The sequence below is a fragment of the Aythya ferina genome (assembly GCF_964211825.1).
Source record: "Aythya ferina genome assembly, chromosome: 29".
In the NCBI taxonomy this organism is placed as follows: Eukaryota; Metazoa; Chordata; class Aves; order Anseriformes; family Anatidae; genus Aythya; species Aythya ferina.
The window spans coordinates 126,267-150,971 of record NC_140326.1 but is presented as its reverse complement, the minus strand read 5'-3'; the positions used below and the strand labels follow the sequence as shown (position 1 = coordinate 150,971).

At 49.4% G+C, this 24,705-nt stretch overlaps 2 protein-coding genes across 4 annotated transcripts in view; both read left to right on the top strand.

Annotated features, from left to right (window-relative positions):
* Positions 1-18: 18 nt before the first annotated feature.
* LOC311424849 (EF-hand calcium-binding domain-containing protein 12-like) lies at positions 19-8,085 on the top strand. The gene is made up of 10 exons (XM_084500286.1): positions 19-97; positions 300-408; positions 816-974; positions 1,868-2,125; positions 2,312-2,506; positions 3,235-3,388; positions 4,183-4,409; positions 4,974-5,187; positions 5,909-6,074; positions 7,353-8,085. The coding sequence occupies exons 3-10, from the start codon at positions 960-962 to the stop codon at positions 7,513-7,515; spliced, it is 1,392 nt and encodes a 463-aa protein (XP_084356412.1). The 5' UTR covers positions 19-97; positions 300-408; positions 816-959; the 3' UTR covers positions 7,516-8,085.
* Positions 7,514-24,705, top strand: part of LOC311424847 (EF-hand calcium-binding domain-containing protein 12-like) — a gene marked incomplete at its 5' end in the record, with an annotated part of 18,589 nt that continues 1,397 nt past the window's right edge. Inside the window, 15 exons of one of the 3 annotated variants that reach the window (XM_084500282.1) lie at positions 7,514-7,648; positions 13,092-13,153; positions 13,736-13,895; positions 14,657-14,913; positions 15,690-15,763; positions 16,403-16,473; positions 17,305-17,422; positions 18,621-18,729; positions 19,137-19,295; positions 20,189-20,446; positions 20,633-20,827; positions 21,556-21,709; positions 22,507-22,733; positions 23,298-23,511; positions 24,233-24,398. In XM_084500282.1, the coding sequence (XP_084356408.1) occupies positions 7,621-7,648; positions 13,092-13,153; positions 13,736-13,895; positions 14,657-14,913; positions 15,690-15,763; positions 16,403-16,473; positions 17,305-17,422; positions 18,621-18,729; positions 19,137-19,295; positions 20,189-20,446; positions 20,633-20,827; positions 21,556-21,709; positions 22,507-22,733; positions 23,298-23,511; positions 24,233-24,398 (2,252 nt within the window). Of the gene's footprint in view, positions 7,649-10,888; positions 11,202-13,091; positions 13,154-13,735; positions 13,896-14,656; positions 14,914-15,689; positions 15,764-16,402; positions 16,474-17,304; positions 17,423-18,620; positions 18,730-19,136; positions 19,296-20,188; positions 20,447-20,632; positions 20,828-21,555; positions 21,710-22,506; positions 22,734-23,297; positions 23,512-24,232; positions 24,399-24,705 lie in introns of those variants that run through there. The other 2 variants (XM_084500281.1, XM_084500280.1) reach the window with 2 other exon arrangements.

The following is a 24,705-nucleotide window of genomic DNA, read 5'->3' as shown; positions in this document are numbered from 1 at the left end:
CCCGCGCTCCCTGCCCTACAGCACCTCCTTCCCCCGAGGCCGGGGGCGCGGCGGGCGGAGCGAACCCAGCCCGGGAAAGAAGCCTCAAACCTCTTGTGTAAGTGCGCCCGTGTGCACCTTCCAGTGTTGAGATCTTCTTGGTGATTAAATGCTGATCATTATCCCAGCAGCTGCGAGTCATGTGCATGGTTCTTTAGATTTCCACGACCCTGGTCTCTCCGTTTGGAGAGAGGGTGGAGAAAAGAAACCCTTCCTGCACTCAGATTCACCTCCTGACTCCTGCTGGTGTGTATTTTCAGACTGTTCCCTGTATGTCCAGACACAGAAGGAAGGCAGCACAAAGAAACTCCCCACAAGAGGCTTAAATTGCCATTGCTTACTTCTGAAGATCATAGACACACAGGACAGGTATGTAATATGGTCCGAGGTAATTTTTGTGTCTCTTTTGATTGTAGATGATCATGTGGGGGCATCTTAGGAAAAGGATGTACGTGCTAAATACTTAGTTGTTTACTGTGAAAACATCCCTTTACTGGGGGGTAGTAAAGTAGCCCGTTTTGAAAAATAGCTCGTTCGTGAGTTAGTTCATTGGTCATAACAGAATGGCTTTCTGGTTGCATCTGTAAGAACTTGGGAGCAAAAAATTGCTGACAAACCTTCAGGGAAAAATAGAGAAGATGAGGGAGAGAAGAACACTATTAAAAAAAAAAGAAAAAAGAAAAAGGAAAAGACAAGGGAAAAGAAAACAACAACAACAACAAAACACACAAAAACAGATGAATAACTGCTGTTATTGCATTTCTGGGTTCCTCTAGGAAGCACGCTCTGTACTGGGGGTGCAGGTTGGAGGGAAACTGGAGGCATCTGCGGCCAGCAAGGAGAAAGAAGAGACCAGAGAAGCAAAAAGAGTCACATTTCCAAAACTGCTGGAACAGCAAGATGAGGGACAAAGGGATGAGATGTGGATGGGCCAGGTACGGGAAGCCCTGTAAAGCATCCCGCAGGGTAGCATTTTGCTGGCTGGGGGGAAGCTGAGTTGTGAAGGTCTCCAAGTCCCGGCAGTATTGCCACCTCTAGAGAGCAGGGCACGTGGCTGTTGCTTTTATTCCCACTGGCACATTGCCATGAGGAAGGAATTCCTGGTAGAAGCCAAGGGACACCAAGAGCAGTCTAGCAGAGTGAGGGCAGAAGCATACTCTTTGTCCCTTGACAGGAGGACACCTTTTCCCTGCCCTGGAACTTAAGTCCAGTGGCTTGAGGCAGCTCCCGATGCAGCATGCTGCAGGAGAGCTCCAGGAGCAGCTGTTACTTCTGGTCTCTTCAGTTAACATGAAGAGCACTAAGACCATTTTTCATGAGCGTAACAGCTGATGTTTTGTTCCAGCTGCTCTTTCAGGGCAGGGAGCCAACACCTTGATAAGAGGCAGGACACGCTGTTCTGTGACTGCCTGATGGCTATTTCTCAGTGCTGTTGTACACCTGGGATTGGTGGCAGGCCCAGACACCCTTGCCATCTATAGCTCAGAAAAGCCTCAGCGCAGGAAGTCCCCTCCAAAGCCATTATAGCGATGTGATCTCAACACTAGATTTTGTAAGAAGCTCATCTGCAGTTAAAGTACTAACATAAGCAGCGAGCATATGACTGATGGTTTGACTAATGTCAAGCCAGAAGTGGTTTTGGAGCAGGGTTTCAAACTACACCATGGGAGAAAACTGTATCCAATGCTTGTCTTTAAACGGAAAGCAAGTAGGTTTGCTCCACGCTCCACATGTTGCATTCGTTTTTGCTCCCTGTGTGGCAAGACCAGACTCTCCCTGTTTGAAACCAGCTCAGGACACCAGCTTCTGTCATTTGTCTGTTTTTCAGCAGCGACAGGAAGAAGAAGATAGCCTCAGCTCCCCAGAGATCACCTGTAATACAAAAGATGATCTACAAAAGCTGGAGGCTTGGATTCAGGAGAGGAAGCAACTCCGGTCTCAGCTGCAAAGCTTTGGAGATGTTGAAAAATGGCTGAGTCATAAACCTACCTTTACCAAACTGGAAGAAAGAGTCAGGAAACGAATAACGGCAGCTAAAGTAGACCAGAGGGCTAGAAGCAAGTCAGTCGAGACCGACAGGCCAGACGTAAGTATACCTTGTGTTGTGCCACTCTTGGGATTACTGTACTTCATCTCTTGTGGCCGTGCCACGGCCTCAGCATCTGCTTGTAAGTCGGCAGCGCGACGCTGCTTTATCCCAGCCACTTTGCATCTGCTGGCACAGTGATTCTGGATAACGGTGATTTGAGGGTATTTTCTAATTCCTTTTCAGTGTTCACCACCACCAAGGAGCCAGACCCGGAAGAAGGGTAGCCTTCCCCTTATTTGTGCACCATACCCTGAAGCTCTTATTGCACTGCATAACCTCCTACACCAACAGAAGTTGACAATGGTAGACATCTTCAGAAAGGCTGGAATGGAACAGAGAAAGATCATGAGAGCAGACTTCATTAAAGTCATCAAGGAGGTATGTAGGGAAGAGAAAAGTAAGGAACTGCTGCAACTTTGCCTTGTTTTGCTGCATGCCAACCCGGAGAAGTGGAAAAACTCCAACTTCCCTTGTGTTACTCTCAGAGGATGGCTCCCACAGCCTGTGAAATGTTGAAGGGAAGAGGGAAGGGAAGGCTGCAGAGATGCGAGCTGTCACCCAGACTGAGTCCCAGGAGGGAGTGAAACTCATTGCCTCATAGTCTCTAAAGACAGTCAGCGCTCAGTAACATGGCCTGAACTGGCATCAAGTTTCTTCGTGTTGATACTTGGTCTTTCCTTGGCCAGTTTCATGTGTCTGCCCGCTGCACTGCCTTTTAGTACCTGTTGGCACAGCAGAGCTCATGCTGAGCCTCACTTTCCACAGGCTGCAACGGTACAGAACTGTCAAGAGCATGTCCAGGTCTGTTAGGGTTTAGCAGTTCAGGTGTTTTCTGATACTCTGTTCCAAGCCAAATTAGCTTCTTGACGCCCAGATGGCTGAGAAGTTTGGCACATTGAAAGCTGAGAGCTCAGCAGAGGACAGCAAAAGACCAGTAAATTTTTCAGTGCTTGGTAAACTCATGTAAAGCTTAAAGCTCAACAGGTTGCCTCTGTGCCTTTTCTGAAAAAGCATTTAAAACAACAGCAAAGCTCATCTCCCCCCTACTCTGGGCCAAGCCTTGTTTTTTTATTGATCACACTGTTGCTTCCTGTTTTGGCTGCCAGACAAAAGTTCCCATCAGTGACAAGGAACTGGAGGATGTGGTCATCTTCTTGACTTCTTCAAAGCGGAGGAATTATATAAGCAGTGAAGATCTGATTGAATGTCAAAAGCAGTGGCAGGAAATGAGGAAAGGACAGCCCAAAGAGACCAGCGAAGGTGAGAGGAGAACCCTGGGCTGGGAATCTATATCCTTGCAGATGCCCTAAAAGTACACAGGTGGCATTAGGGAATGCCAAAGTAGATCCAGAATATGGCTCCTTGCGACTATTGTCCTGCAACGCGGTTGCTGAAAAGAGACCTCTGGGGAGAAGCTAAAGAATCCAGGGGAAGTGCAATACTCAGCCCATCTGTGGAAGACAGCTTATCCGATCTTTTAGGTTTGACTCAGAATCTGAACCCTGAGGTTTAACCTCCTGTACTGGATTTTATTGGTTAGCGTTGATCATCCGGCTGATCAGAAGCAGACCCTTTCTCCAGCTGTTGAGGGCAGCTGGACAATGCAGATTCAAAGGTCCTACTCTTTAAAACCTAGCCCAAACCTGAAGGCTTGCCATGGTACCTGTGTCATTTTTATCTGAGGGTAATGGCAACATTCTTCTCACATCTTGGAGAGAAGAGGCATTTTGCTGCTGCGTTGTTGTACTAATTGTTTTGTAGACTAAACGTGTATTGCGAGCATGAAACAGAATGGGGCAAAGCGGAGATGGGAGTCGTCTGTAATATGTGTGTCTGGATTGAAAGCGAAAGGATGCTTCCATTCAAAGATCGTCATCTGTTGGGTGCTCCAGACTGCACAAAATGCCAAAGCTTTTTGCCTTATAAACATTGATCAGCCTTGTTTTTTTTTTTTTTTTTTTTAATTATTTTTTTTATTTATTTTTTTTATTTCTGCTACTGTCTAACAGGGTTTCTCTGAGCTTTTCATTTGTTTGCTTTTTAAACTGCTGTAGATGCACAGCCTCGGGTCCGGAGAAACGCTTGCAAAGCTGCCACTTCTCCACCTTCTGCTGGGGACAAAGCTGTGGGGATGAAGCCTTGCTCTCCCACGAAGCCCAAAGAAAAGCTAATACTCTTGGAAGTGCCCCCAGTCAACACTGAGCCAGGCCGGCGACATTTACACTGGGATGAAATGGAAGAGATTGGAAAGCGCTCAAGAGAGAGCAGACGGCTGGAGAAGGTAGTGTGGCGGGAAAAAAGGCGCACCTCTACGTGCTCGCGAATGTGGGGTGGGCAGCAAAGGAGAAGGTTGGAGATTGTTCTGGATATTACCTTCTCAGTAGTCCCTTGACCACATCGTGCCTCACAGCTGAGATGCTACAAGCTGTCTCAAACAACTGGTTTGTCTTCTGAACACTCTGGTGATGTAAACACTCTTTTCTGGGTAACTGAAGTGGCAAGAAATGGAAGTTGAAGCAATGTTCAGGTGTGGGGATGGAGTCATCTGAGCTCTAGTGAACCTGACACAATCAGAAAAGAGATGGTGGCTGGGAGACTTTTTTCAGCTGGGGCACCTATGTCCAGTATGCTGCTCTTGTGCTTGGTGCTCTAGGGAGCGTCTGCCTGTGGGCCTGGCACTGGAAGGGAATGGCACTCCCAGATAAGCGCTTGGTCCCATTACAGGGTGCTGAGTCCCATCTACACGCACTTCTGAGATGGATCCGTGCCTGTAGTTTCTCCAAAGGGAATGCAGCAACTCCAGGGCCTCACTGAAAGCTAACTGGGACCATTGCTTTACTTGCAGATCAAAGACAGCCCGATAGAATGGAAAGAAAAGTGTCGGCTGGTGAGATCTGGGGATGCACCCGTCGATGAACACTGCCTGCCATCAACTATAGAGGGTGACATGGGAGCACTGGTTGACCACTATCGCAGAAATGCCGTTGTGAACTATCTGAATTGCTCCAAGCAGTGCAAGGAGCGTAACATCTGTCTCACCGACAAAGCGCTGCAAAGAGGTAAAGCAAAGAGCAAGGAATGTACTAATGTGAACGTACTAAGCCTGACATGCTCCTGCCTCTTCCCAAGACCCAGAAGCACGATGCATGTTCAGGGTGGGGCACTGCTGATGGAGAATGTTTGCAGCCCTTGGAGGGCCACGGCAGATGCTGCTGATTAGGATCAGCAATACCATCAGCAGGGCCAGAGCAGGGCTGAGATAGCAAAGAGTGCTACGGAGCAGCCAGGGCCACGTCCCCCTGGACTGGTAGCCAGGGTCAGACACGAGTGCAGTTAATGAGGCAAGTTCATGGTGATGGGGCAGGTGCAAGGTCAGGCAAAGGTCATGGTCAGACCATGGTCAGGTTCAGCAGGTCCATGGCCAGGCACAGCTGTGTCAGAGCTGTGTCAGCTGGACACTGCTACACCTGCAACGTGAGCGAAGGGCTGAGCTGAAATGGGGCTCCTGAGCCCAGGGCAGGGCATGTGGGAAGAGGCCCCATGTGAAGTTGGCCAGGGCCATCATGTCCTCTCAGCACTTGCTGGGCCATCACGTCTTCCTCCTTTCCAGAGCGGGGCCATCTTTTCTGTCCCCTCCCGGTCAGTATCACTGACCAAACCCAGAGGTGACCTGGATCGGCAGGGGGACAGGCTTGGGGCAACAGGAGAACAGAGTTTTCTTGGCTATTCAGCATTGGCTGTCCATACACCATTGCTTTTCTCTGTGCGCTTTGTCAACAGGCCTGCTGCACCCAGGAGACAAGATCATCAAAGAAGGAGAAGACGTGAGGAAGATCAGGCAGCCTGGAGGATACTACAGCACAGGACATGCTGACGCCACATCTCCTCTGAGCATGTCCAGGTCAAAAAGTGCATCAGGAAAACAGGCCAAGGAGGCAGAAAACAGGTTGGTTCAAAGAGGGCTTATGATCAGTCCCTTCCTGCTGCCCTGCTGTGCATCAGCTCCCACTGCATCAGAGGCGGTACTGAGGTATCAAAGTGGAACGTTAGGGTGCTGCAAGGTAGCAGCAAGCGATAGCAGAGGAAGAGAGATCTCTTCTCAGCTACACGGCCACTGCTGTGTTTTTGCTGACTTGCGGGGTTGCAGTGGTGCTGGCGAACAGCTTCTCTGTACTCCAAACTGCAGAGATGACAGAACTTCTCACCTAAGACGGTCCTCGTCAGGCCAACCCAACGCTTCTTGGAAATCCTCTCAGAGAATGTTTTTTCTTGCGTAAGAAAGGCAATCCCAAAGACTCCAGCTTTGGATGACTGGAGAAGCTCTCCAGTCGGGGGCAGAAGCAGCCTGCTACAGCAGCGTGCAGCCAGCAGCCAGCTGCTCCTAGTAGGGCGGTGCTTCGTTCCCTCCCATTGCACCTCAGTTCCTCTGTTGCTCTAGAACACTGACCCTTCAGAGCGTTACTAACCGTTGCAGGAGAAAAGTCAGATGCAGGTGGCAGATCTGTTTTACTGAGCAACGTTCTTTGCATCTCAACATTTATCTGTAGGATCCGGAGATGCAAGTTTTCTAGACATAGACACAATGTCAGCCCTGAGAACAGAGGCAGTTTGCCCTAATTTTTCTTGCATCTCAGGTGACCCACAAAAGCTTTTCTTCCAAAACGAGTCCAAGTTCTTTTGCTGTCCTTGTCCCTGCTGTCTTCGGACTCGTACTGTCCAAGGAGTTCATGAGTGTCCAAAGGTCTTTCCTGACCCATGAAACTGGGATGTCCACTACCAGCTTGGTCATAGCACTTGCAGCACCTTCTTTAGTCAAAGTGATTCCCAAATCCGATTGAATAGAAAGACTCAGCCTCACAGCTGAGCTCATGGAAGAAAGGCAGTCCTAAAGAATCCAGCTTTGGAAGACTGGAGAAGCTTTTGAGGAGAAGAAACACTTTGCAAAATAGAGCACAGTCTTCCTAGTTCATCTCAGAGAGTTTATGTACTACAGTGATAGGCAACACATCAGTTCTCAAGACAGCTTCACAAGCTGGCATTTCCAATGTCAGTCATGTAGAAGAAGGACAGGCAGGGGTTTCCAGAAGTCCTAGCAGCTGGTTCTTGTCAGGCTCGCATTTGCCATTACTAGTAATATCAGTGAAGTTGCCTAGAATTTTATTTCCATAAAACGTGCTACTCTCTCTGACTGTTTTTTTTTTTTTTTTTCTTTATTTTTCTTTAGGCGTCTTGAGAAGAATAAGAATCAAAAGTCAAGCGACAATAACTTCTGGCCAGGCCATCTCCTGGACAAGATGCGCCTGTACTTTCCAGATAAGGAGCCTGACAGGGCACACGCCTTGTTTAGCTATGTTCACCCAACCAGGCCTGCCTACCGTGGCATCTAAAACCCTGGCTACAGGTAGTTCATCAGAGCCAGGATACTTGGCCTCTAGAGACACTCCATTTGAGAAAACTCATTTCACCTGAAGTTCTTCTCCTAGCGGCATGAGATGTGTGCACAGCTTTGTGACTCATCAGGTCAGCTCATGGGATCTGGGCCAACTTCATGGAGAATATCATCAGTTCTCCTGAGTTGCAAGGGGTTTGATCATCAAGTCTAACAGCTGCCTTCCCACAGGACTACCTAAAAATTAAACCATATATCTGACAGTGTTGTCCAAAAGCTTCCTGAACGCCTTGTTTAGCTATGTTCACCCAACCAGGCCTGCCTACCATGGTATCTAAAACGCTGGCTACAGGCCAGGACAGAAGTTGTCTGAGGTGTTAGCCATGGCAAACAGTGGCTGCAGTAGGAGAGAAAGAAAGAAGAAGGAAGGACATGGAAGAAAAGAACATGAAAAAAAGAGAAAAGGGATTGCCTTAGGTTGCAGGATAGACTTGCAACAGTCAGAGCAGGAATGACAGGATCCAGGGGTATTTACCCTAGCGGCTTTAATAAAGCTAGAGAACAAAAAGAGAGGCTTGGATTTTTTGTTGGTTACTGGAGCCTCTTTCTCTGTGCTAATCCAAAAATTGAGGAGGAGTTGAGGAGGAATGGAGACAGGTCCCTGCTTGGCTTCGCAGGCGATGCCCCCCCCTACCGGCCCCATCTTCTCAGGTGCCCTTACACAACAGATTTGAGGCCCTGGAGCTTGAGAGACTGGTAGGTGAGGATGAGGTAGAAAGTCTACCCAGGAGGATGCCTAGGGCGAGGAAGTCTACTCCAAGCCTCAGGACTGCCTCCACCAAGAAAGAAAGAAGGGTGATTGTTGTAGGTGACTCCCTTCTCAGAGGAACAGAGGGCCCTATTTGTAGGCCTGACCCTACCTGTAGGGAAGTCTGCTGCCTCCCTGGGGCCATGGTCAGGGACATTACCAGAAAGCTTCCCAACCTGGTTCGCCCCTCTGACTATTATCCTCTTTTGATAGTCCAGGCTGGCAGTGATGACATTGAAGAGAGAAGCCTGAAGGCTATCAAACGGGACTTTAGGGGACTGGGTTAGTGGATGGAGCGGGAGTACAGGTGGTGTTTTCATCTATCCCTACAGTGGCAGGGATGGGTACAGAGAGGACACGGAAGGCCCACCTGATAAACACGTGGCTCAGTGTCTGGTGCCAACACAGACATTTTGTTGGTTTTTTTTTGACAATGGGGTGCTTTACTTGGCACCCAGCCTGATGGCCGCAGACGGGTCCCTATCTCTAAGGGGAAAACGGATTCTAGCCCAGGAGCTGGCGGGGATCATTGGGAGGGCTTTAAACTAGGTAAGAAGGGGGACAGGGCTGAAACAAGGCTTGTTGGAGCTGTGCCAGGGGGAACAATGGCAAGGCCGGGGGAGAAGGTAATGGCCCAACTGAAGTGCATCTACACTGATGCACGCAGCGTGGGTAACAAACAGGAGGAGCTGGAAGCCATCGTGCAGCAGGCAGGCTACGACTTGGTTGCCATCACAGAAACGTGGTGGGACCACTCTCATGACTGGAGTGCTGCAATGTCTGGCTATAGGCTCTTCAGAAGGGACAGGCAGCACAGAAGGGGTGGTGGTGTGGCTCTCTGTATTATATTAGAGAGTGTTTTGATGTTGTGGAACTTGAGGCTGGGAATGATAAGGTTGAGTCCCTGTGGGTTAGGATCGGCGGGAAGGCCAACAAGGCAAGCATCCTGGTGGGGGTCTGTTATAGACCGCCGAACCAGGATGAGGAGACGGAAGAGGAGTTCTACAGGCAGCTGCCAGAAGTTGCAAAATCGTCAGCACTTGTTCTCGTGGGGCACTTCAACTTCCCAGACATATCCTGGAAGCACAACACAGCCCAGAGAAAGCAGTCTAGGAGGTTTCTGGAGAGCGTGGAAGATAGCTTCCCGACGCAGCTGGTTAGTGATCCTACCAGGGGAGGTGCCCCGCTGGACCTTCTCTTCACAAACAGAGAAGGGCTGGTGGGAGATGTGGTGGTTGGAAGCTGTCTTGGGCAGAGCGACCGTGAAATGGTAGAGTTCTCTATTCTTGGTGAAGCCAGGAAGGGGACCAGTAAAACCGCTGTATTGGACTTCCAGAGGGCTGACTTTGAGCTGTTCAGGACACTGGTTGGCAGAGTCCCTTGGGAGGCGGTTCTGAAGGGCAGAGGAGTCCAGGAAGGCTGGGCACTCTTCAAGAAGGAAATCTTAATGGCACAGGAGCGGTCTGTCCCCATGTGCCCAAAGACGAGCTGGCATGGAAGAAGACCGGCCTGGCTGAACAGAGAATTGTGGCTTGAGCTTCGGAGAAAAAAGAGGGTTTATAATCTTTGGAAAAGAGGGCGGGCCACTCAGGAGGACTATAAGGATGTTGCGAGGCTGTGCAGGGACAAAACTAGAAAGGCCAAAGCTCATCTGGAGCTCAATCTGGCTACTGCCGTTAAAGACAACAGAAAATGTTTTTACAAATACATCAGCGCAAAATGGAGGACTAAGGAGAATCTCCATCCTTTACTGGATGCGAGGGGAAACTTAGTTACAGAAGATGAGGAAAAGGCTGAGGCGCTTAATGCCTTCTTAGCCTCAGTCTTTAGTGGCAAATCCAGTTGTTCTCTGGATACCCGGTACCCCGAGCTGGTGGGAGGGGATGGGGGGCAGAATGTGGCCCTCACTATCCATGAGGAAATGGTTGGTGACCTGCTACGGCACTTGGATGTACACAAGTTGATGGGGCCAGATGGGATCCACCCGAGGATGCTGAGAGAACTGGCAGAGGAGCTGGCCAAGCCGCTTTCCATCATTTATCAACAGTCCTGGCTATCGGGGGAGGTCCCAGTGGACTGGCGGCTAGCAAACGTGATGCGCATCTACAAGAAGGGCCAGAGGGTAGACCCGGGGAACTATAGGCCTGTCAGTTTGACCTCAGTGCCAGGGAAGCTCATGGAGCAGATTATCTTGAGTGTCATCACGCAGCACTTACAGGGCAACCAGGTGATCAGGCCCAGTCAGCATGGGTTTATGAAAGGCAGGTCCTGCTTGACGAACGTGATCTTCTATGACAAAGTGACACGCTGGGTGGATGAGGGAAAGGCTGTGGATGTGGTCTACCTTGACTTCGGTAAGGCCTTTGACACTGTTCCCCACAGCATTCTCCTCAAGAAACTGGCCGCTCATGGCTTGGACTGGCGTACGCTTCATTGGGCCAAGTGCCGGGTCCTGCACCTGGGGCACAACAACCCCAAGCAGCGCTACAGGCTGGGAGATGAGTAGTTGGAAAGCTGCCTGGCGGAGAAGGACCTGGGAGTATTGATTGATAGTTGGCTGAATATGAGCCAGCAGTGTGCTCAGGTGGCCAAGAAGGCCAACAGCATCCTGGCTTGTATAAGAAGCAGTGTGGCCAGCAGGTCTAGAGAAGTGATTGTCCCCCTGTACTCGGCTCTGCTGAGGCCGCACCTCGAGTATTGTGTTCAGTTTTGGGCCCCTCACTACAAGAAGGACATCAAGGTGCTCGAGCGAGTCCAGAGAGGGGTGACGAAGCTGGTGAGGGGTCTGGAGAACAAGTCTTACGAGGAGTGGCTGAGGGAGCTGGGTTTGTTCATCCCGGAGAAGAGGAGGCTCAGGGGCGACCTTATTGCTCTCTGTAGGTACCTTAAAGGAGGCTGTAGCGAGGTGGAGGTTGGTCTATTCTCCTGCGTGCCTGGTGACAGGACGAGGGGGAATGGGCTAAAGTTGCCAAAAGGTTTGTTAGGCACTGGGGTTGGATGCCCAGGGAAGTGGTGGAGTCACCATCCCTGGCAGTCTTTAAAAGACGTTTAGATGTTGAACTTAGTGATATGGTTTAGTGGAGGACTTGTTAGTGTTAGGTCAGAGGTTGGACTCGATGATCTTGAGGTCTCTTCCAACCTAGACAGTTCTGTGATCCTGTGATTCTGTCTATTAAACTCTGAAATCAATTCCTGGTGAGTCCAGAGAAAGCTCTAGATAGGACTCCCTGAAAGGATGTAATTATGAAGCAAATTATGAACCCACCGTATTCGGGCAACAACTAGCCTGTGATCTCAAAGCTTGGAAAACCCCTTCAGGAAAAGGGGACACCGTTGCAATACCTAGATGACCTGTTTACAGCTACCAAAGAAGAAAAGGAATGTGTAGAATGGAGTATTAGTTTACTAATGTTGTTATTATTATTATTATTATTATTATTATTATTATTATTATTATGCCATTAGTACTGTGAACCCAGCCGCTTTCCTTACTAACAGAGGTTCTGTCCTCCTTTTGGTGACATCTCAGAGGCTCTTCCTGTCTCACAGCCTCGTTGGGGAGTGAGGAGAAGGCATGTGTATGGGGGAGCAGTTCCCTAACATGCAACCCCCTTCTTGCTGCAGGGTCCAATGAGGTGGCTGGGCCGCAGGGGCTGTGTTAAGGAGTGGCCCTGCACCCCTCTGACTTGAGCACGGGTCACAGAGGGACACGTCTGCATCACAATGGCAGCTCCCCTTACACCACAGCGTGCCAGGCCATTTCTGTCATTGCCTCAGTGAGCTCGGGCGTTGAAGGAGGCTCTTGCATCCAGTTTTCTCTGGAGGACACGAGAAGTCTCTCCTGTAGCTCAGAGTCTTAGAGGACAAAGGGAGGCGTAGGACGGTGCAGGAGCTATTTGGTGAAGCACAGAGGACATCAAAAAGGGAGGAAACATCACAGATCTTTCACTCTCTAGCCTCACGTGCTGACCCAAAGCAGGATCATGACAAACTTGGAAGCGCTAATCACTAACATTGAGCGCTGCAGTGAGGTTGAGGGCTGCACCAAGGTCACGTTTCCCACACTCAAGAAGCTTTCTGTCAATGGTAAGGCATTTGGGACCTCTTATGAGTGTAGCTATAGACTGATACGAACTCTACAAACTGTGGAAAGCGAGGTTCTTGTCTGTGGGGGAGGCCCCAAGGGTGCTGTGTGTGTGGCGTCCTGCCCTGCCCGTGGTGGCAGTCCTGTGGCCGGGTTCCGCTTGCTGGTAGGTCACACATGGAGGTCTGTCTCTGAAGGGAAAGATGCGTGCACGGTTGGAAGAAGGCTGAGGTTCCTGCAGTTCCTGATGGGCTCCCAAGAAACTGCCAGAAATACACGTGTCAGGAGGAGATCTGCTGACTTGCCAGCATTTCAGCAAGGCCTCTCATGAAGGGGCTGAGCCCCTCCCTGCCTGTGGCTTCTTCCTGCTGCAGCCTCCTGTACCTCATGGCTCTCAGAAAAGGCTTAGGGCTAAGAGAGGCCCTCCCATTTCAGATGCCTACAGGCTACATTCCCTTGTCCAAAACCCTTTTAAGAGCTCCTGCAGCTGCAGACCTTTCCTGGGACATGGCAGAGCTGTTAGACTGGTATCAGTCAAAAATTCATCCAGAGTCACAGATGGATTCATCCTGGGAGCTGTGTTAGATCACACCTGCATCTGCAAACGCCTTGTAAAGAAATGTGCTGATGGGCCATGGACTCGCTGACTTTGAGCTTGACATGTCCTTCCCTTGCTTTCCAGATGTCATCACAATTTGGGGTGGTGTGTCCAAGCAGGTTCGGCAATTGCTCATGATGACGAAGGTGGGACTGCACCCTACCCCTCCCCTCACCCCACGGCTTCAGGAAGTCCTGGCAGCCCTGTGCCAGCAAATGCCATTGCTCTTCCCAGAGCCACACTGACACGTACAGATGTGCCCCAAGTGTGCCAAAGACCAGCTTCTCTGTAAATTGAAATAATTGTAATAATTGAAACCAACCCAACAGAAAATCAAGTATTAATATTTATATCAAAGATACAAATCGGTAGGAAAATGTGTTCAGAACTTGCTGGGGCTTCTCTGTTCTTCGCTCTCAGAGTGGAGAGAGCAAACAGACAGCTGGGGATGCTTCCAGGGTTAACCCCAATTGCTGGAAGGGACCTAGCTGAAGGATGGGCTAGACCTCCTCCACCTGCTTTACTTCACCGCGCATTTTCTTGAGGGGCAAAGGAAGGAGAGAAAATGCCCCAAGTATGTGGGTCTTCTCATGAGCTTTCCCAGCTCCCCCAGCTTACCCCCTGCCGCGTTGGGAGTGGGCAGGGCACAGGGCACCCCGTTGCAAGATGTCACAAGTCCTCACTCTGTTTTCCAACTTAAACATGCTTCCCCTTCTTTTCTTTACCAGCCTCGGGCCGTCACTGTAACAGGACTGGGGACGTTCCATATTAAAAAATGGCTATCTTTTGAAAATGGCCAGGTGTTCACATTTCGGAGACCTGTGTTTTCACTGTCCAAGACTCTTGGACAGATTCGTAACCTGAAACACCGTTGTGTACGTGTTCCTGGTAAGAATACCAATTAAAGTCTTGTTTTCCCGTGTGTACATATATTAAGGGGTTATGTCGATTGCTGTTTAGAAGTGCTGATAGGCAACTCAGATGCCGTCAGAAGGCCCTGAGAGAGAGAAGAGATGGCTGGCGTAGAAACCCATCAATGGCCAGATTTGCTGTAATTTCTGTCAACTGCTGCCATTGCTTTGGCTACTGTGTGCCATGGATGAGACCTGCGCAGCACTAAGAGCTTGGTGCTTCATTTGGGGTGGGTCTTCTCTTTCCAATGACTCCCAGCTTCTCCTGGATAGGGACTTCTGTCGGGCAGCCCTGGGGTAAAGGGCATTGGTACCAAAAGCAGAGACATTTGTTCCTCAGTTTTGAAGGCCACAGGGACTGTCCAGAACTGTCTGGAAGAGTTCTTGTGCTTGCCTGTCTCAGTGCAAGGCAGGTCTCCCCAGACCAGGCGTGCACTGAGCCTGGGCTCTTTGCATGGGAACCAGCCGCATTCCTTTTGCCTCCTCCTCCTGTGTTCCGCAGATGGCTGAGGTCGTTGGGTCCTATCTCTGGGCTGAGGAGTCACAGCTGTGCACTTGGTACATTGATGGAGTGATTTCAATTTCTCTTGAGGGGGAGCATACATCAGCTGCTTTAAGGAGTCGTACAAGGCTTAGACTACAGCAGTTACAGCAGCATGTTTTAGCTGGAAGCTCCTGGCACTTTGTTTGAATCTGTTCAACTGCAGTGCAAGTTGCATTGTTCCTCATTTTTTCCAGATGATATGAAGATAGTGGTGCTGAGCTATGAGAATATGCGCCTGAACGTCCCGTACAGCAAGGAAATAGTGCAGAGCTGTTTGGAGGAGACCTTGCAATACTTCTACCGCATCCTCACAAATAGGGAGGACACGGACTTCACCTTAAAGGATTTTGGCACTCTTGCTATCCGAGGGCAAAGAGTGAAAATGACGTTTTCTGAAGGGTTTTTACACAGTCTCAACAAGTCCACATACGTGGTAGAGAAGCTGATCGCTGTAAGTTTATTGTTTCTGCAGTCCTACTTAGAGAGGGTTTGAAGCCCCATCAAAGGGTGGGGGCACTGAGCCCTGCTGGCAGCTGTGAGCTGCCAGGATGCTGGAGCTAGGCACAGTCCATCGCAGTGAGAGCTTTCTGTTTTCTTTCTTTTATTTTCTGTATGACTGCTGGCAATGCGTGCAGTCGTATCGTCGCTGGGCAAAGGATAGCACTAGAAGGGCCTCGCCATAAATAGGAAAGAAGCCAAAGCAACGGCTAGGCTGATGATGTTCCCCCCGTTGCGGGCGTGAGGCTGAGGCACAAGGACACCAGGCCCTTTTGGATGCAGGCAGGCTGTTGGTGTAGTTCTCCTGTCCCAGCAGAAAAGGTCTGGTCTCCGTGTTCCTCCACACTGCCAACGCAATCCTCTGACTCCTGTGAAAAACTCTGGGGATAAAGCCAGCTCTGACCCATTTGCGCTGCACTCAGGAATAGCTAAAGCAAGCGACCCCACTGAAAGCAGCAGCCGGAAGCCGAGGCTCATGACGGGCCTTCCCTTGTGTATGCTCCATTGACTTGTTCACAGGCTGAGGCTGTTAACTACGGTCCTTGTGAAAAGGTTGGCAGTGTTCCTCACCCTAGCAGATCATGTGCTGTGCAGTGTGTTTTAACTGGCTGAGGCACTTGTCCAGAAGTTTGCTGAGAGGCAGTGAATTCCTGGAGCTACAGAAAGGCCTCTGTGAATGTTGAGCTCTTTTCCTTGGACTCATGTCAGATGTTTCTGTCCCTGCTGCAGAAAAAGTTGGTCAGACTGGACAAAGAAACTGCCCTCTTCCCAAGCCATTTTGGCCGTGCCCACCTGTTCCCTCAGTAAGTATATTTGTTCCTGCAGCCCTGCTCTGCGCGCACTCACATGTGCTCAGCTCATGATCGGTAGTGCTCTTTCAAACTACTGTTTTGCAGTTAATTTCATCCTTGCTTTTGCTTAGCTTGGGCTTACGCATCACCCTCAGTTACTGACCGTGTTCTGCATTTTACCATTACTCCAGTCAGAGGCAACTGGTTTGCTCTGCAGACGCATTGAAGCAACTCACCTAATGTTTCATCTGCTTCTTCTCTTTTATGTGGTTAAAACTGCCAAAATATCTAAAAGAAGTAAGATCCTAATGTTTCTGTTGTTTTGAATGCAACATGGACAGGATCTCTTAGCAGGTGGAACAAGGACCAGATCTATGCTTGTCCCCTGCCTGTGATGTTTCCATGTCTTTGGTGAAACTCGTGTCAATCAAAGGAACTCTGAAATGCCTTCTTGTGTCAGGACGACACAGGAGCACTGAGGCAAAATAAAAACCCAAACCTCTGTCTAGCGAGGGGCTGCTGAGCTATTCTGAGGCCAGCACTGCTCAGTTTGAATGGTTTAGGGCATGTGTTGGACTCTCCACGGATACTTTGACATTAATCTGGCAAAGGAGCCCTTTTCACAGAACGGTGCCTTCTTCCTACTTCCAGGTTTGAGATTAAGGCGGTACCTCGGCTTGCTAGGGAGCGTCTTGCAGAGGAAGAGGTACTTAATGCACAAGGTAACGTTAATGACTGATTGCTGGTGGAGGTTTGTGCCTTTCCCTGTTGTCCTCGCTGGGGGGTGCTTGGGACTCAGGTTACAGTGAGATGCCTGGGATAGCAGAGGCACGCTGTATGCCTCTGTTTACCCTCCTGGTATGTCTCAAGGGACACATTTTGAACAAGATAGTGCTGAAGTATGTTTTTCCCCTGCATTACATGCCAAAGGGTGCCTCTCTTCCATTTTATGGGTTTGTTTGTGCAGGAGGGAGTCAATGTTCGGCAAGTCCACTAGCACTGTGAATAACAAACTCCGTCTTGAGTTGTGGGAGACTGAGGGGCTGGGCATACCGCTTTGAATCACCATGTTGTCATTTGATGAGAAAAATTGTGTCGAGAAGAATGCACAAAGGTTGCCAAGCTGTGCCAAAACTTTGGTTCTCCTCTAAAGCTGGGAACTCCTCATTCTTAATTCCTCATGAATATCACAGATATAACGTGCTTGAGTTGAATGCACCAGGATAGAAAGCCTGTGTAGAAAAAACATTTATGCCGCTCCAAGAAATTGTTGCCCCAAAAGAGATTGTTAGGCACCAAAATGTGTCTCCCCGCAAAACCCCCACTGTTCAGAGGGGATGGACTTGCTGCTGCAGCAGAAAGATCACAGCAAAAGGAGTAATGCAGCACTGTGGGTATTAAAGGTCAGATGGGATCTGGTGTCAGGAAGGGCTTGCAATCTTCTAGAAAACAGGTCTCAGAAGGAATCACAGGGATACCTCAGCTAGCTTATAACATTGCAGAGCAGATCTGTGCCTGATGTGCTGAGAAGTTTTCTCCTTTTGTGTTTACAGCGTCTCTTCTTCATACATTAAAACTTGCGCAAAGGCGACTTTCTCCAAGCACATTGTCCATAGCTGAAGCGAAGGAAGAAGCAGAGGAGGAAACAAAGGCAAAAGAGTCTCCTGGCAGGTGAGATGTAAAGGATTTGTTAGAGTGGCCTTATGCTCTTGTGCTTGTGTGGCATGCTTTATAGGCTCCTACCTCTCAGAAGGTCCCAGTCCAGTGGGCTGCTGCAAGTGCGATCAGCTCTGAAGTCAGAGCTGGTTGCTCAGATTGCTCTGAAGTCAGGTGCTGGTTGCACCTAACTTGATGTTGTCTGCACACTTATTGAGGGTGCACTCAGTCCCCTCATCCAGATCATCGATAAAGATATTGAAGAGAACCGGCCCTAGTACTGAATGACAGAATCATTGAGGTTGGAAGAGACCTCCAAGATCACCGAGTCCATCCTTTGACCTAACACTAACAAGTCTGCCACTAAACTATATCACTAAGCTCTACATCTAAACATCTTTTGAAGACCTCCAGGGATGGTGACTCAACCACTTCCCTGGGCAGCCCACCCCAGTGCCTAACAACCCTTTCAGTAGAGATGTTTGTCCTAATATCCAACAAAACCTCCCCTGGCGTAACTTTAGCCCATTCCCCCTCGTCCCATTGCTGGGCATGTGGGAGTACCCACTCTGTACCCCTCCCTTGCACTGCAGGGATGGAGGAAAACACCACCTGTACTCCCGCTCCATCTACTAACTGCCCCAGTCCCCTGAAAACCCTTTTGATAGCCTCCAGGCTTCTCTCAGCAATTTCATCACTGCCAGCCTGGACTATCAATAGAGGACAGTAATCAGAGGGGCGAGCCAGGTTGGGAAGGTTTCTGGCAATGTCCCTGACCTGGGCCCCAGGGAGGCAGTAGACTTCCCTATGGGTAGGATCTGGCCGACATATAGGGGCCCTCTGATCCCATGAGAAGGGAGTTGTCTACAACGATTACCCTTCTTTCTGTCTTGGTGGAGGCAGTCTTAAGGTGTGGAGTCAACTTCCTTGCCCTAGGCAACCTCCTGGGTGGACTTTCAGACACATCCTCACCCACCAGTCTCTCAAGCTCCAAGGCCTCAAACCTCTTGTGTAAGTGCGCCCGTGTGCACCTTCCAGTGTTGAGATCTTCTTGGTGATTAAATGCTGATCATTATCCCAGCAGCTGCGAGTCATGTGCATGGTTCTTTAGATTTCCACGACCCTGGTCTCTCCGTTTGGAGAGAGGGTGGAGAAAAGAAACCCTTCCTGCACTCAGATTCACCTCCTGACTCCTGCTGGTGTGTATTTTCAGACTGTTCCCTGTATGTCCAGACACAGAAGGAAGGCAGCACAAAGAAACTCCCCACAAGAGGCTTAAATTGCCATTGCTTACTTCTGAAGATCATAGACACACAGGACAGGTATGTAATATGGTCCGAGGTAATTTTTGTGTCTCTTTTGATTGTAGATGATCATGTGGGGGCATCTTAGGAAAAGGATGTACGTGCTAAATACTTAGTTGTTTACTGTGAAAACATCCCTTTACTGGGGGGTAGTAAAGTAGCCCGTTTTGAAAAATAGCTCGTTCGTGAGTTAGTTCATTGGTCATAACAGAATGGCTTTCTGGTTGCATCTGTAAGAACTTGGGAGCAAAAAATTGCTGACAAACCTTCAGGGAAAAATAGAGAAGATGAGGGAGAGAAGAACACTATTAAAAAAAAAAGAAAAAAGAAAAAGGAAAAGACAAGGGAAAAGAAAACAACAACAACAACAAAACACACAAAAACAGATGAATAACTGCTGTTATTGCATTTCTGGGTTCCTCTAGGAAGCACGCTCTGTACTGGGGGTGCAGGTTGGAGGGAAACTGGAGGCATCTGCGGCCAGCAAGGAGAAAGAAGAGACCAGAGAAGCAAAAAGAGTCACATTTCCAAAACTGCTGGAACAGCAAGATGAGGGACAAAGGGATGAGATGTGGATGGGCCAGGTACGGGAAGCCCTGTAAAGCATCCCGCAGGGTAGCATTTTGCTGGCTGGGGGGAAGCTGAGTTGTGAAGGTCTCCAAGTCCCGGCAGTATTGCCACCTCTAGAGAGCAGGGCACGTGGCTGTTGCTTTTATTCCCACTGGCACATTGCCATGAGGAAGGAATTCCTGGTAGAAGCCAAGGGACACCAAGAGCAGTCTAGCAGAGTGAGGGCAGAAGCATACTCTTTGTCCCTTGACAGGAGGACACCTTTTCCCTGCCCTGGAACTTAAGTCCAGTGGCTTGAGGCAGCTCCCGATGCAGCATGCTGCAGGAGAGCTCCAGGAGCAGCTGTTACTTCTGGTCTCTTCAGTTAACATGAAGAGCACTAAGACCATTTTTCATGAGCGTAACAGCTGATGTTTTGTTCCAGCTGCTCTTTCAGGGCAGGGAGCCAACACCTTGATAAGAGGCAGGACACGCTGTTCTGTGACTGCCTGATGGCTATTTCTCAGTGCTGTTGTACACCTGGGATTGGTGGCAGGCCCAGACACCCTTGCCATCTATAGCTCAGAAAAGCCTCAGCGCAGGAAGTCCCCTCCAAAGCCATTATAGCGATGCGATCTCAACACTAGATTTTGTAAGAAGCTCATCTGCAGTTAAAGTACTAACATAAGCAGCGAGCATATGACTGATGGTTTGACTAATGTCAAGCCAGAAGTGGTTTTGGAGCAGGGTTTCAAACTACACCATGGGAGAAAACTGTATCCAATGCTTGTCTTTAAACGGAAAGCAAGTAGGTTTGCTCCACGCTCCACATGTTGCATTCGTTTTTGCTCCCTGTGTGGCAAGACCAGACTCTCCCTGTTTGAAACCAGCTCAGGACACCAGCTTCTGTCATTTGTCTGTTTTTCAGCAGCGACAGGAAGAAGAAGATAGCCTCAGCTCCCCAGAGATCACCTGTAATACAAAAGATGATCTACAAAAGCTGGAGGCTTGGATTCAGGAGAGGAAGCAACTCCGGTCTCAGCTGCAAAGCTTTGGAGATGTTGAAAAATGGCTGAGTCATAAACCTACCTTTACCAAACTGGAAGAAAGAGTCAGGAAACGAATAACGGCAGCTAAAGTAGACCAGAGGGCTAGAAGCAAGTCAGTCGAGACCGACAGGCCAGACGTAAGTATACCTTGTGTTGTGCCACTCTTGGGATTACTGTACTTCATCTCTTGTGGCCGTGCCACGGCCTCAGCATCTGCTTGTAAGTCGGCAGCGCGACGCTGCTTTATCCCAGCCACTTTGCATCTGCTGGCACAGTGATTCTGGATAACGGTGATTTGAGGGTATTTTCTAATTCCTTTTCAGTGTTCACCACCACCAAGGAGCCAGACCCGGAAGAAGGGTAGCCTTCCCCTTATTTGTGCACCATACCCTGAAGCTCTTATTGCACTGCATAACCTCCTACACCAACAGAAGTTGACAATGGTAGACATCTTCAGAAAGGCTGGAATGGAACAGAGAAAGATCATGAGAGCAGACTTCATTAAAGTCATCAAGGAGGTATGTAGGGAAGAGAAAAGTAAGGAACTGCTGCAACTTTGCCTTGTTTTGCTGCATGCCAACCCGGAGAAGTGGAAAAACTCCAACTTCCCTTGTGTTACTCTCAGAGGATGGCTCCCACAGCCTGTGAAATGTTGAAGGGAAGAGGGAAGGGAAGGCTGCAGAGATGCGAGCTGTCACCCAGACTGAGTCCCAGGAGGGAGTGAAACTCATTGCCTCATAGTCTCTAAAGACAGTCAGCGCTCAGTAACATGGCCTGAACTGGCATCAAGTTTCTTCGTGTTGATACTTGGTCTTTCCTTGGCCAGTTTCATGTGTCTGCCCGCTGCACTGCCTTTTAGTACCTGTTGGCACAGCAGAGCTCATGCTGAGCCTCACTTTCCACAGGCTGCAACGGTACAGAACTGTCAAGAGCATGTCCAGGTCTGTTAGGGTTTAGCAGTTCAGGTGTTTTCTGATACTCTGTTCCAAGCCAAATTAGCTTCTTGACGCCCAGATGGCTGAGAAGTTTGGCACATTGAAAGCTGAGAGCTCAGCAGAGGACAGCAAAAGACCAGTAAATTTTTCAGTGCTTGGTAAACTCATGTAAAGCTTAAAGCTCAACAGGTTGCCTCTGTGCCTTTTCTGAAAAAGCATTTAAAACAACAGCAAAGCTCATCTCCCCCCTACTCTGGGCCAAGCCTTGTTTTTTTATTGATCACACTGTTGCTTCCTGTTTTGGCTGCCAGACAAAAGTTCCCATCAGTGACAAGGAACTGGAGGATGTGGTCATCTTCTTGACTTCTTCAAAGCGGAGGAATTATATAAGCAGTGAAGATCTGATTGAATGTCAAAAGCAGTGGCAGGAAATGAGGAAAGGACAGCCCAAAGAGACCAGCGAAGGTGAGAGGAGAACCCTGGGCTGGGAATCTATATCCTTGCAGATGCCCTAAAAGTACACAGGTGGCATTAGGGAATGCCAAAGTAGATCCAGAATATGGCTCCTTGCGACTATTGTCCTGCAACGCGGTTGCTGAAAAGAGACCTCTGGGGAGAAGCTAAAGAATCCAGGGGAAGTGCAATACTCAGCCCATCTGTGGAAGACAGCTTATCCGATCTTTTAGGTTTGACTCAGAATCTGAACCCTGAGGTTTAACCTCCTGTACTGGATTTTATTGGTTAGCGTTGATCATCCGGCTGATCAGAAGCAGACCCTTTCTCCAGCTGTTGAGGGCAGCTGGACAATGCAGATTCAAAGGTCCTACTCTTTAAAACCTAGCCCAAACCTGAAGGCTTGCCATGGTACCTGTGTCATTTTTATCTGAGGGTAATGGCAACATTCTTCTCACATCTTGGAGAGAAGAGGCATTTTGCTGCTGCGTTGTTGTACTAATTGTTTTGTAGACTAAACGTGTATTGCGAGCATGAAACAGAATGGGGCAAAGCGGAGATGGGAGTCGTCTGTAATATGTGTGTCTGGATTGAAAGCGAAAGGATGCTTCCATTCAAAGATCGTCATCTGTTGGGTGCTCCAGACTGCACAAAATGCCAAAGCTTTTTGCCTTATAAACATTGATCAGCCTTGTTTTTTTTTTTTTTTTTTTTTTTAATTATTTTTTTTAATTATTTTTTTTATTTCTGCTACTGTCTAACAGGGTTTCTCTGAGCTTTTCATTTGTTTGCTTTTTAAACTGCTGTAGATGCACAGCCTCGGGTCCGGAGAAACGCTTGCAAAGCTGCCACTTCTCCACCTTCTGCTGGGGACAAAGCTGTGGGGATGAAGCCTTGCTCTCCCACGAAGCCCAAAGAAAAGCTAATACTCTTGGAAGTGCCCCCAGTCAACACTGAGCCAGGCCGGCGACATTTACACTGGGATGAAATGGAAGAGATTGGAAAGCGCTCAAGAGAGAGCAGACGGCTGGAGAAGGTAGTGTGGCGGGAAAAAAGGCGCACCTCTACGTGCTCGCGAATGTGGGGTGGGCAGCAAAGGAGAAGGTTGGAGATTGTTCTGGATATTACCTTCTCAGTAGTCCCTTGACCACATCGTGCCTCACAGCTGAGATGCTACAAGCTGTCTCAAACAACTGGTTTGTCTTCTGAACACTCTGGTGATGTAAACACTCTTTTCTGGGTAACTGAAGTGGCAAGAAATGGAAGTTGAAGCAATGTTCAGGTGTGGGGATGGAGTCATCTGAGCTCTAGTGAACCTGACACAATCAGAAAAGAGATGGTGGCTGGGAGACTTTTTTCAGCTGGGGCACCTATGTCCAGTATGCTGCTCTTGTGCTTGGTGCTCTAGGGAGCGTCTGCCTGTGGGCCTGGCACTGGAAGGGAATGGCACTCCCAGATAAGCGCTTGGTCCCATTACAGGGTGCTGAGTCCCATCTACACGCACTTCTGAGATGGATCCGTGCCTGTAGTTTCTCCAAAGGGAATGCAGCAACTCCAGGGCCTCACTGAAAGCTAACTGGGACCATTGCTTTACTTGCAGATCAAAGACAGCCCGATAGAATGGAAAGAAAAGTGTCGGCTGGTGAGATCTGGGGATGCACCCGTCGATGAACACTGCCTGCCATCAACTATAGAGGGTGACATGGGAGCACTGGTTGACCACTATCGCAGAAATGCCGTTGTGAACTATCTGAATTGCTCCAAGCAGTGCAAGGAGCGTAACATCTGTCTCACCGACAAAGCGCTGCAAAGAGGTAAAGCAAAGAGCAAGGAATGTACTAATGTGAACGTACTAAGCCTGACATGCTCCTGCCTCTTCCCAAGACCCAGAAGCACGATGCATGTTCAGGGTGGGGCACTGCTGATGGAGAATGTTTGCAGCCCTTGGAGGGCCACGGCAGATGCTGCTGATTAGGATCAGCAATACCATCAGCAGGGCCAGAGCAGGGCTGAGATAGCAAAGAGTGCTACGGAGCAGCCAGGGCCACGTCCCCCTGGACTGGTAGCCAGGGTCAGACACGAGTGCAGTTAATGAGGCAAGTTCATGGTGATGGGGCAGGTGCAAGGTCAGGCAAAGGTCATGGTCAGACCATGGTCAGGTTCAGCAGGTCCATGGCCAGGCACAGCTGTGTCAGAGCTGTGTCAGCTGGACACTGCTACACCTGCAACGTGAGCGAAGGGCTGAGCTGAAATGGGGCTCCTGAGCCCAGGGCAGGGCATGTGGGAAGAGGCCCCATGTGAAGTTGGCCAGGGCCATCATGTCCTCTCAGCACTTGCTGGGCCATCACGTCTTCCTCCTTTCCAGAGCGGGGCCATCTTTTCTGTCCCCTCCCGGTCAGTATCACTGACCAAACCCAGAGGTGACCTGGATCGGCAGGGGGACAGGCTTGGGGCAACAGGAGAACAGAGTTTTCTTGGCTATTCAGCATTGGCTGTCCATACACCATTGCTTTTCTCTGTGCGCTTTGTCAACAGGCCTGCTGCACCCAGGAGACAAGATCATCAAAGAAGGAGAAGACGTGAGGAAGATCAGGCAGCCTGGAGGATACTACAGCACAGGACATGCTGACGCCACATCTCCTCTGAGCATGTCCAGGTCAAAAAGTGCATCAGGAAAACAGGCCAAGGAGGCAGAAAACAGGTTGGTTCAAAGAGGGCTTATGATCAGTCCCTTCCTGCTGCCCTGCTGTGCATCAGCTCCCACTGCATCAGAGGCGGTACTGAGGTATCAAAGTGGAACGTTAGGGTGCTGCAAGGTAGCAGCAAGCGATAGCAGAGGAAGAGAGATCTCTTCTCAGCTACACGGCCACTGCTGTGTTTTTGCTGACTTGCGGGGTTGCAGTGGTGCTGGCGAACAGCTTCTCTGTACTCCAAACTGCAGAGATGACAGAACTTCTCACCTAAGACGGTCCTCGTCAGGCCAACCCAACGCTTCTTGGAAATCCTCT